The sequence below is a fragment of the Manis pentadactyla genome, chromosome 10 (genome assembly GCF_030020395.1).
Source record: "Manis pentadactyla isolate mManPen7 chromosome 10, mManPen7.hap1, whole genome shotgun sequence".
Lineage (NCBI taxonomy): Eukaryota > Metazoa > Chordata > Mammalia > Pholidota > Manidae > Manis > Manis pentadactyla.
The window spans coordinates 125,815,173-125,826,438 of NC_080028.1; the positions used below are offsets into that span (position 1 = coordinate 125,815,173).

The window sequence follows — 11,266 nt, forward strand, 5'->3', positions numbered from 1 at the left end:
AAGGAAATGTGCCTTACATTTTGTTCCTCTCTGTCCCTGTGTCTGTCAGACACACACACACACAGTGTGAGCCCTGCGTTGGGCTCCAGGGCAGGCCCTACTCTCCCCTCCCCTTCCTCCTCTCCTTTAAATGGGCTGGTCTCCCCGCGCTGCCACAGCAGTAACCCCAGCTAGGGCTCAGTGCTGGGAGGATCTGAGAGAAGGTGAGTGGCTCCGTGGAGGGAGCTGTGGCCAAAGGGACTTGCGGGTGGTGGGCAAGCTGCATCGGAACATCTGTCCTCACACCTGTGCCTCCCACCAGGCTGCACCCCGAGGAACCCTGAGCAGCCATGAGCTCATTGCTGTCAGACAGAGTGACAGTGAGTGAGGGGTCCCATTTCCCTGCTGCATGTCCCCCTGTCCCACCAGCGCTCTCCCCCTGCCTCCCAATCCCTCTGCATGTACCTGGCCCTGTTCCATTCTCCCTGTCACCAGGGCCCAGTCTCATAATGGCCCTGAGCTTGGTTGGTCCAATACTCTGCTGTCGCCATCCTGAAATAATTATTTGTTCTGAATAATTATTGACAAATAGCCCCATGGTTTCATATTGATCTGAGCTCTTCACTTGATAAAACAGGGCCTGGTAGTGGGGCTAGAATTCCTGTCTGGGAGGCAAATTATGGGGGTGGGGGCAGCTCTCTCTGTGTGTGTGCTTTTGAGTGTGTGTGTGTGAGGAGAGGTGTGTGTACTGGGGTCCCACAAAAGGCTTTAGGGACATGGTGTCCCTTTAGGAATTAGACCTGACTTGTTTGTGGGGGGAGCTGGGGATGGTGGGTCTGGAGGGTCAGAAGAAACACCAGTCTGAGGAGACCCATTATTTATACTCTGGAGACCCGACAGGTGGGGGTGGGCGACGCTTTCCTGGAAAGTTTGAAAAGTCCTCTGAGGCTCCTAACTGGCAGCCCGGGACTTGGCACTGACCTCAATGTCTTTTCCTCCCTTTTGGGGTACCCCCCGGCCTCCCCACCTTCCCATTTTTCCCACCCCAGCCCCAGGGCACTCTGGGATGTATGGTGATAGGGCTGTGGAATGGTTCAGGGCTCAGCCGTCAGGCCAGGTTCAGGAGGGTGACCTGCTGAGCAGCTGCTTCCCAAGGCCTGGCCGGTATTTCTTTTGTCCTAATTTTTGTGACATTGGGCTGACAGCATGTACCATCGCCAACTCCAAGTGCGTAGACAAGTGCCCTGCAACATATTTGCCCGGGGCCCTGCATACCCTGGGAGTGCCCCTGACTGCCCAGTGATCCAGGAGCCACATGCGCAGCGCCAGTGAGGCTGAGACCTGGGAGGGAGTCTATGGCGCCCCTTCTGCTGGGCAAGCCTCATATCGGGGGGTGAGCGTGGGCTTCAGGGTCAGCACTTGGGAGGAGCAGCTTCTGCAGGCTCCGCTGCATCTGTCACCGCCTCAGAGGGGAAAGGACGCGGCCCAGGGCTACAGAGAGTCAGGAATATGGGAACAAAGTTGACCCTGCACACTGTGTGTGTGTGTGTGTGTGTGCGTGTCACATAGGCCTGAGTGCTCCCCATATAGGGCTGGGGAGGCTGAGTGGGGCCTGGGCTCTGTAGTGTGGGCTGAGGGGGTTCCCGCTCACCTGGGGCCCCGGAGGGAGGATGTCAGGCCGCCGTGCCCCAGCTCTGCCCTCTCTTCACAGCAAGGCTGGTAGATGACTTGTTGGATAAACTACGAGGTCTACAAAAAAAAGAACGGATGGGTCTGTGCGCCCACCCCTGTGCTTTGCACAGTTTGGGTCAGGCGAGGTGGTTTCACGCTGCAGGTCATGATGAAGGTACCACCTCAGGAGGGCTCACTCCTTACCCTGGTCCAATCCTTGCAGCCCACTCACCTCCCAGCTCTCACCTGGGTGAGAGCACGGGCTGGGGGACGGAGGCCCAGGGAGGTGGGGGAGGAGCCATATAGGGCACATGATGACAGAGCAGGGATGCCAGACCCCAGGCCCCCAGGCACCTGGCCGGACCCAGTCGTGGGGAGGGGTGAGCTGAGAGCAGGCTGGGCTCGGGGAGAAGGCTGAGACTGAGAGGTGGGATGCAAACTCAGGATTTCCGCCCCCAGGGGGAGGCAGCCCAGGCAAAGCTCAAGGTGAGTTTTGGTCTTGCCCCTCCTCCAAAACTTGTCTCCAGGAGCTCCACGTGGCCAGGTTGTTGAGTCTGCGCTCCTGGCTCCCCTGTGACTCACCTGGGACCCATGGGGGCCCCAGCAGGGACTCAGACTGCAGCAGCAGGAGTGGGTCTGGAGCCCTGACCCGCCTTTCCTCAGGAGAGCATCAGCAGGACCTTGCCGGACCACCTGCATGGTGATTGTCAGAATGACCTGGTGAGTCTCAGCTGGCCTGGCTCAGCCCGCCTGGCTTCCCCTCCTGCTTCTCCCTGGATTTTGGTACCCCTGTGCGTGCACACAGCCCGCTGGAGCAGGGAGTGGGGGGCACCCCAGGGAGCTCTGGAGGTGGCAGCCTTCTAGCCACAGGCCTCCCCACCCAGCACACAGTCACCAGAGCCCTGCCCTCAGTTCTGCACGTGGTGAGCCTGGGAGCCTGGTGCTGAGCTCAGACGCCAATCAGCGAACATCAGCCCCTGTGGTTTCTGGCACAGAGGGGAACTGAGGGGCTGAGCCTCTGGGAAAAGCCCTTGTGTGCGTAGAGCTGTTGGCAAGAGCACGGGCAGTTTCCATGTGTGGGTGTCTGTCTCCCAGACTCTCACGAGGGCTTGGAGACCTGGCCAGGGTCAGGACCTGGGGCTGCACGCCCCATCTGTGTAGGAATCCATTCCCTTACTTGATAAAATGAAGCAGGAAATTTGTCACAGAGTCCAGAGCACTGGTGCCCAGGAATCTGAGGGGTTGGCAGCACGAGAGCCGGGGACACCTTTTGGGATTGGGTCCTGAGGTTATTTCAGAGGCTGCTGCAGAGGTGGTGGGATGCCCTGGCCTGGCTGCTGGCTTGCAGGCCTTGCACAGTTTGCTGGAGGCCGTCTGCTGTGCACTGAAGTTTCTGTTCCTCAGTGGCACAGCTGTTTGGGGGTATCATCCAGGTCTCGCCAAGTCCTCCCTGCCTGGGTTCCTTTTCCAGTCTGACCTATGGCCACGGCTGTGGTTTCTTAAGAGAGGCTGACTGAACTGAGTGCCAGGTAGGGTGCCCTGTGGTTACAGGGGCTGTGTGTCAGGTGGAGTCAAGCTCTGGGGGAGCAGGGACAAGCCACCTGATCTTTCTAATCTGCAAATGGGACACTGGTCACAAGTGGTTATGGATTTGCTGAGGCCTGGTACACAGTTGGTGCTCAATAAATGCTTCTTCCTGGGTGGCAGGGAGCCAGGCCTGGGTGGCTTTGGCCCTTTCTTTTCTTCTTCTGACTTCCCTTTCTGGCCTTCATCATTTGAGCTGCACTGGGCCCTCTGAACCTCCTTGGTCGTTCTCTGGAGCTTGGAGGCCTGGAGCTGGGCAGAGCAGGCAGGGACGGTGCACCCCTATCTTGGCCAGGACTGAAGGCCCAGTAGGGAGGTGGAAGAGGCAGATCTCCAGCCTGGGGCCCCTAGGTTTGCAGGTGCCGAGATTTCCGGTGGCGGGGGGTGGGTGCAGAGCAAGGCCCTGCTCAGCATATCTGAAGCCAAATCCTACCCCCAGCACACACAAGCTCCACCCTGTCCTGCCCTCTGGCTTCCTGCCTCCTGCAGAGGCGCAGACCAGTTTGTGCAGCTGGGCTGAGCAAGCGGAGAGGAGGGCTGGGTGGGCCCGGGCCTGCCGGGGGCGGGGCAGGGGGAGGCGGGAACCCACAAGCAGAGGGAAAGCTCCCAGATCTGTACTGCAGGGCAGGCCTGCTGTCTGGGGAGGACAAGGGATTGTGACGGGCATGTGGAGAGGGGGTGAGAGCCGGGAGGCCTCAAGGACTGGGGACATTTCCTCATTTCCGTGGGTCGGCATCTCACTCCCTTGTCTGCACTTCTTTAGACATTTCTGGATCAAAGGAACAAACTCTTGATTCTTAGAAAGCCCATCCCACTAGGGCCAGCTGGGTCCGGTAGGAGGCAACGGTAGGACCACGGCCCCGACCATCCTAAGGGGCACTGCTTGCTCTCAACTCCTGCCCCAGAGGAAAGGGGCTGGGGAGAGGGGCCTCCTCCTCCCAGCCCTGCCCCTTCCCTCCCAAAGGAGGAAGCAGCCCAGTGTGGGAGCTCCTATTGCAGAGAAGAGTGACAGCCAGGCGGCCTCAGGGAGACACCCTCCTGGAGGCGACCCCTCCGCCAGCCTTTTACCCCGAAAGGCCCACCTCGGGCCTGAGTTCCTGGCTTGAGGGGCCGCCGCCTGCCAGGTCCTGACGCAGCCTTCGTTTCTCTTTGGCCCTATCCATGCCTCACCTCCCACTCAGCATCCACGTTCTTTCAGGCTGTGCCCTGCATTTCGCAAGTGGCCATGTCAGACCTCCAGCTGTCTCCCTCCATCCTGTGGTGGAGTCAGCAGTGGCTTTTGTGACCCCACTGCACCCTTGGGGTCACCATCAACTCAAGCCTGGACAACTGTTTAACATCCACCTCGCTGGTCTCCCCAATCTTGCCCCTTTCAAACTATATCCATCCAGCAGCCAAGGGAAAGATGATTCATTAAAAGTTAAGTAACTCCATCTCAAATCCTCCCAGTTTTCCATTAATAAGCTTCCAAACCATTACCCTGGCTTCCAAGGCCCTGTCTGCATCATCAGGGCCCCCACAGATGTCTCCACACCAGGGAATATTCTCCAGCTAACTTCCAAGCTCCTGTCATCTCAGTGCCTTTGAACATGCTGTTCCCTCTGCCTGGCATGCCTTTCCCCCTATTCTTTCAAGGCTGCCTCTTCCTTTTATTGCTCTCAATAACTTGGCACATCCCTGAGTACACAGGAGGTGCTCACGAAATAATACAGCCTTTAAATGCTGTAGGTTCTCCCAGCTCCTCACACTCAATCTCTTAGGTGATCTTTCCTCTGGTAAGTTTTCTTCCCTGAGTCTAATTTGTTCTGTGGCATCTGGTGACTCTCTGTACCTGTCTTCCAATCCCAAAAGGGCTGGACCTCCCCCAGGCTCAGAGCCTTCCCACCCAGAACCTCCTCTACTTTCCCCAGACATGGGGTTGGATCTCCTGAGCCCCTTAATCCTCAGTTGATAAGTTAACTTCTTTTAAGTCACATGATTTAAATAAATCTGTCCACCGGAGCAGGCGGCCAGCCAAGACTGCCTGCTGGAGGAGGGTGGGGCAGTACGCCACGTTCGCCTGAAGTTCTGAGGGCTGTGGCGCTCAGGACTCCCCAGCTGACAGTCGGGAGGGAGGCTGCAGGCGGGTGTCATTTCAGCGGCTGACATTTTCAATTGTCGTTAGTTATCAATATTCCAAACCGAGAGGTTTCACATAATCAGAATCTGGGGTTTTGACTTTAATTCCATTTTAATTCATGTACATTTAAAAAGCTACCTACAGCTAGAGGATATTGTATTGGACGGCCCAGATCAGGGGTAGACTCCTGAATAAAAAATTGCAGGGTGAGATTCCTCGGCCTTACCCATAGCAGGCTCTGAGATGACAACCCTGTCACGCCCCAAGTCTGGGCCTTTTTGGGATGGGGACACTCCCCCAGGCCTGCTCTAGCCTATTGAAGGTGCTGGGATGGGAAGAAGGGCGTCCTGTGACACAGTGGAGGGGGAGTTAACAAGTGGCATTTTGGTGAACTCAAAAAAATAAAGGGGGACCACTTTCAAGAAGGCTGTTTTACCTTGGACATTTTGAAATACATTCCCACGGCCAGGAGGAGATGCCTCTGGGGCGGGGCAGAGCTAACAGCAGGGCTGCTGGAGCCAGAGGGAGGTTGGGTGGGGTCAGGGGACGGGGTCAAGGGCCGCGGGGGAGATGCACAGGGCAGGCGCGTGCGCGCGAAGCTAGTACAGGGTCTCCCTGGCGTGGGTTCTCAGGTGGCGCAGCAGGTGCGAGTTGCGGCTGAAGCTGCGACCGCACTGCGGGCATGAGTAGGGCCTGGCGCCCGTGTGGACCAGCATGTGCCGCAGCAGGTTGCAGCTGCGGCTGAAGCTCTTCCCGCACTCCCGGCACTCCTGGGGGGGCTCGGCCTGCCCGGACACGGCCTGGTTCCCAGTCTCCCCGTGGGTGGCCAGGTGCCGCTGCAGGTGCGCATTGCGCCGGAAGCTCCGGCCGCAGGTTTTACAGCTATAGGGTCGCTCGCCTGTGTGGCTGCGGCGGTGGCGGGACAGGTTGGAGCTATTGCGGAAGCGGTGGCCACAGGTGTCGCAGGCGTGGGGCTTCTCCCCGGTGTGGATGCGCTGGTGGCGCGCCAGGTGGGCGCTCTGGCTGAAGCCCTCGCCACACTCGCTGCAGCGGCAGGGCTTCTCGCCGGTGTGGCTGCGCTGGTGGCGGGTGAGGTCCTGTGTCTGGCTGAAGCTCTTGCCGCACTGGGTGCAGTGGTGGGGCCTCGGGCCGCCATGGGTGAGCAGGTGGCGGGCGAGGCCCGCCCGACGAACGAAGCGCTTCCCGCAGTGCGTGCAGCTGTAGGGCTTCTCGCCCGTGTGCACGCGCTGGTGGCAGACCAGCTGGGAGCTCTGGCTGAAGCTGCGGCCGCAGACCTGGCAGGAGAAGGGCCGCTCGCCTGTGTGCACGCGCTGGTGGGCCCCCAGGTGCTCGCTACGCCGGAAGGCCTTGCCGCAGTCGCCGCACACGTAGGGCCTGCTCTCGGGGCCTGGGCGCAGGCTGCCCAAGCACTCGGAGCACTGGTGGCCCTTGTCCTTGGCGTGGATCCGCAGATGGCGCTTGAGGCTGGAGCGTCGCTTGAAGGTTTGGCCGCAGTGGGAGCACAGGACGACGGCCAGCTCACTTGCCTCTGTCTTGCTGTCCTCGGTCTTGGTGCCCTCGGTCTTGGCGTGCGCCAGCAGGTGCTGCAGGAGCTTGGCCCGGTGCTGGAAGCCCTGGCCGCACTCAGCGCACAGGAAGGCGGGCTTGGCGGAGTGCGTCTGCAGGTGCTTGCACAGGTGCGAGCTCTGGCGGAAGCGGTGGCCGCAGACGTGGCAGGCGTGCGGTCGCTCGTCTGTGTGCGTGCGCATATGCAGCTTGAGGATGGAGCTGCGGCCAAAGCTCTTGCCGCAGCGCTCGCACGAGAAGGAGCGCGTGCCTGGGTGGGAGCGGAGCTGGTGCGCCTCCAGGCGGGCCAGCTGCCGGAAGCTCACCCCGCACTCTGTGCAGATGAACTCCATCTGCGGCTCCGGCTGGGGGGTCCCCCCGGCCACTTTGACCTGTGGAACGTCACTCCTGCCGTCGCCTTCACGACCGGAGGCATCCACCTCAGGGCTGCACCCCAGCGACTGCCCCTGGGGCTCTCCTGCCACGCCGGGACTATGGACTCCAGACTGTGCTGAGATCACAACGGGCCAGGCAACCCCTTTGGGCTCTTCTTCTTTAACCTCCTCCTCAGGGGTTCTGCTTCCAAATCCTGGGAAAGTAGCAGAAAACGGGCAGTTAGGCCTATTCCAAGGGCCTCCTAAGAACAGCCAGAACTTCATTACCTGCAAGTGGGAAAGAGACTTCGGATCCTGCAAAGCTGGTGGGTGGGCAGGGAGTGAGGGTAAAAAAAGAAATGACATCCAACTTGCCACTGCAATGTTTTAAAGTGTACAATGCAGGGCCATTGGGTATGTTCACAATGTTGTGCAACCATCACCACTGTCTTGGGCCAGAAGCCTGTCATTCCCCCAAATGGAAACCCCACCCCATCATCAAGCACTCCCACCACCACATAGTTGAACACCAGTCAGCTGGGTTGGTTAGACCAGACACAACAGGCCTTTAAGATCTATGTATGTATGTGTCTGTGTGTGTGCACACATACATACATAATGTAGATAAACAGGTATGACCTCATGAAATTAGCCCATTTTCAGCCAAAGAGGCCAAAGGGTAAGGTAGAGTCTGGAGCTTCAGGGACCATTCCTGATGCACAAAGAGCCTGCAGTGCTGATGAGCTCAGGAATGGCCTCTTACCTAGAGGGGGCACAGGCCAAGCCTTCTTCACTGGGACATCTTCAAAGGTCAGGGACTCCTATAATAGAGCGGGGTGCAGAGACTCTCGGTGAGTAAGGAATAGGGCTCTGGGACCTGAGGGGGACAAAGAGCTTTCAGGTCTTAAATGAAGGCAGACACGGGTTTGTACAAGAGCAGAGACAGAGGACACCCAGGCACGAGAACGCCCCGGAGCCCAGCTCACCAGCACAGCAGCCAGCTCCTGATCTCGGGAGTTCTCCTCCAGCCACAGCACAGGGCCCTGGGGGGCTGCCAGCACTGGGGGGGAAAGGAGCTGTTAGAAGCCAGCCTTACCATGGGGCCGGCCACACAGCACCTCACCCATCGCCAGGGCCTCATGAGGGACTTCCGGGCTCTCCCATCCCTGTCATCTAGGACGGCTGCCCGGTTCTTTTCCCACCTCCTTGGGCACCAGCTCCTCACCACTCTCTTGCAGGACCTGGAATGTCCTGGTGGGACAAGGGCTTAGTGGCTGCTTTGAACTTGGGGAATGTCTCCAGGTCCCTGGATCATCAGGCTTGGAGGGCCCTGGCTGGCATGGTGGCAGCTCCTTTGATGGTTCCAGAGCTGGTGGCCCTTCCAAGGGCACTTCCTTTTTGGGGCTGTGGCTGGAGACCTGGGAAGTGCCCCCCTGTTGCTCCAAGGTGATGTCTGCACGGGCACAGTTCTTGCCAGCATTAAAACTAAAATCCTGTTCAAAACACATCATGTTAGGCAATGGGGGGAATCCAGGTTGTACCACTTCCCAAGGAAAATGGGCCTGAGGACAGTGAGAGTCAGCCCGTGAAGGACTCAGGAGGGCAAAGCACTGGTGGAGGGAGAAAAGTGGACTGTCAGGGACTTGTTAGTGGGGCGGTAAAGTCCCCCGTCTTCCCACCTGTCTGCCACCCTCTTACCAGCGGCCCCACACTGGTGGACTCCCTCTGGACGCCCTCCAGCAGTAGGACAACCTCCTCGCCGTCCCTGAGCTGCTGGCCTTGTAGCCGAGCCAGGAGGTGAGGGGGCAGCACGCTCAGGAACTGCTCCAGCACCAGCAGCTCCAGGATCTGCTTCTTGGTGTGCAGAGCTGGCCGCAGCCAGTGGGCACAGAGCTCCCGGAGCCGGCTCAGGGACGCCCTTGGCCCCATGTCCTCCTGATACTGGAAGCATCTGAAGAGTTGGTGAGCCACCTCGGGCCGGGGCCTGGCCTCTGGCCGCCTGGGGTCCTCTTGGCCTGCAGCCTCCTCCTCTTCCAGTTTGACTGCTCCAAGCTGCTCGGGCTCCTGTGCAGCCGGGATGGGTTCTGCAAGCATCCTGGACCCTGGGGGATGCCTCATGCAGCTGGTCCACTCTCGGGTCTCTCCCTCTCCTTCACACCTGTGGTGTTAAGAAATGCCTAAAGATGTGACCTCTGGAGGAATTGTTTCTGGCACTGGTCCAAGGCAATGGCTCAGGGGGCAGGACAGCCCCAGGCTGAGCTCAGCCTGACCAACACACCAGAAGGCAGAGCTGACTGCGAATTCAGGACTACCATTCCCTCCTGCAGCCTTTAACACTTCACATCACTGTACCCCTGCGATCAAAGCTGGCATCTCTAAGGGCAGACTGGCTTTCTCTGCCTCTTGATGTCATGCCACAGGGAGTACATGGCATGGCCAAAGACAGGTCCTTGCCAAAAAATGTTCTGCTGCAATCCAATCTGACCTTTAGAACTAACTTCCAGTTTAAAGGGCAGCAAGGACTAAGAACAAGCTGGTGGGTGGGGGTAAGAGTGATGGTGTTGCAGTGTGCAAACTTGTTACAACTAGTGAATAAGGCCTAATGCATGCTGTGATGAATACGGACAGGGATACTGTGCTATTGTTACTTAACTGTGGTGAACATCAGGACCTCCCAATCATGTTACAATATGTAAATGTATCAAAGTAAAGCGCTATGTCTTAAATTTAGTGTTACATGTCAAATTTATATTAAAAAAAGAAAAAAGAAAACAAGTCAAATGAGCCCTCTAGGAAATCAATAAGCCCCGCAGCCAAGACATTCGGTGGAACAGCTGGCCAGGTTCTCAGCGCCTGTGGTGAAACCAATGTGCCTGCAGGGGGCGCACTGCTCTAAGGAAACAGCCCACCGAGTGCAGGTACCTTGACTGGCTGGATCTTGGTTTAAAAAAAAAAAAAAAAAGGCACTAAAAGGTATTTTGGGGTCAGTTGGGGAAATCGGACTATGGCCCCTAGGTGATAATGGAGATGACTTAATTTCTGAGCTGGGTTCCCAGTTTTGTGGTATGCAGGAAATGTCTTTATTCTTACAAGGTGTTGGAGGGTTTGGAAGTGGAGGGGGTGTGAGGACTCAGCCACATTTATGAGTCAACAAGGCAGATGTGGCAAGATTACAGCAACTGGAAGATGGGGGAGGGGTGCGCGATGCTTTGTCAACCTCCCTGGAAGTTTGAGAATTTTAAAGATAAAATGGCTGGGCAAGAAGTTCATGCGTGTGATCTCCCCTTGACCAGACATGCTGACATCACTTTGCAGCTCTCAGCAGCGAAGGCTGAAGGCACCAAGCTGACCGGTGCAGGGCTGAGCTCCCATCTGCTGTTCTAATCTCCTCACCTCCCTGGGTTCCATCCCCAGAGACTGAAGCCCGATGAGCAGGCGAGCTGGGTCCCCAATGCGAGGCGAGGGCTTACAACTGGCAGAGGCTTGTAACATGTGTCCCCAAGGCAGGCCGGAGTGGCCTTGCCCTCTTCAGGGGCCTCTGGTGGGTGCGTCCTAGTGAGCTGGGTGATGAGTAGGAGACGCAGTCATTTCCTTTGCTTTGCAAATTTTTTAAAATTCTGGATTCTTCCTTGGTCTACCCCTCTGGAAGGTGTCCATCCCAACCCTGAGTCTAACGAGCAATAAAAAGTGTTTCTAACTGGCCACCAGGGGGCACTGGTTCCACAGTTCCCACAACCACCTCCACTCCCTTTCCAGCCCAGTCTAGTCCTCCTCCCCAAAGGGTTCTGGAGGGGCTACCCCTTCCTTTTTGGAGCAGCTCTGCCTCAAGTTCAGCCCCACACACAGGGGACTCAATTTAGTCCTTCAGCACAACCCAGAAGGCTCACACTGTTCTGAACACGCCTATTCTTTCGGTCTAGAGCGTTGAGGCATTGTTATATTTTAATTCCGGCAGGAGTTACTTTATGAATAT

General features: G+C 57.7%; 1 protein-coding gene and 1 long non-coding RNA gene across 2 annotated transcripts; one reads left to right on the plus strand and one right to left on the minus strand.

Moving 5' to 3' along the window:
- Positions 1-299: 299 nt before the first annotated feature.
- Positions 300-7,393, plus strand: LOC118929954 (uncharacterized). Its single transcript, XR_008992311.1, has 3 exons — positions 300-359; positions 2,178-2,370; positions 7,262-7,393. It is a non-coding gene; the product is annotated as an uncharacterized LOC118929954 (long non-coding RNA).
- On the minus strand, positions 5,448-10,048 carry ZSCAN10 (zinc finger and SCAN domain containing 10). Its single transcript, XM_057487668.1, has 5 exons — positions 8,992-10,048; positions 8,519-8,786; positions 8,280-8,344; positions 8,057-8,114; positions 5,448-7,508 (listed from the first exon to the last, which is right to left on the minus strand). The coding sequence occupies exons 1-5, from the start codon at positions 9,409-9,411 to the stop codon at positions 5,953-5,955; spliced, it is 2,367 nt and encodes a 788-aa protein (XP_057343651.1). The 5' UTR covers positions 9,412-10,048; the 3' UTR covers positions 5,448-5,952.
- Positions 10,049-11,266: the final 1,218 nt, after the last annotated feature.

Bases quoted from the DNA above. Each gene is read 5' to 3' on its own strand.
- ZSCAN10 (XM_057487668.1), bottom strand. From the start codon at position 9,411: ATGAGGCATCCCCCAGGGTCCAGGATGCTTGCAGAACCCATCCCGGCT. The intron at 8,787-8,991 runs GTAAGAGGGTGG...TGTTTTGAACAG, and splicing joins CCACCAGTGTGGGGCCGCTG to GATTTTAGTTTTAATGCTGG. The intron at 8,345-8,518 runs GTGAGGAGCTGG...CAGTGCTGGCAG, and splicing joins CCAGGTCCTGCAAGAGAGTG to CCCCCCAGGGCCCTGTGCTG.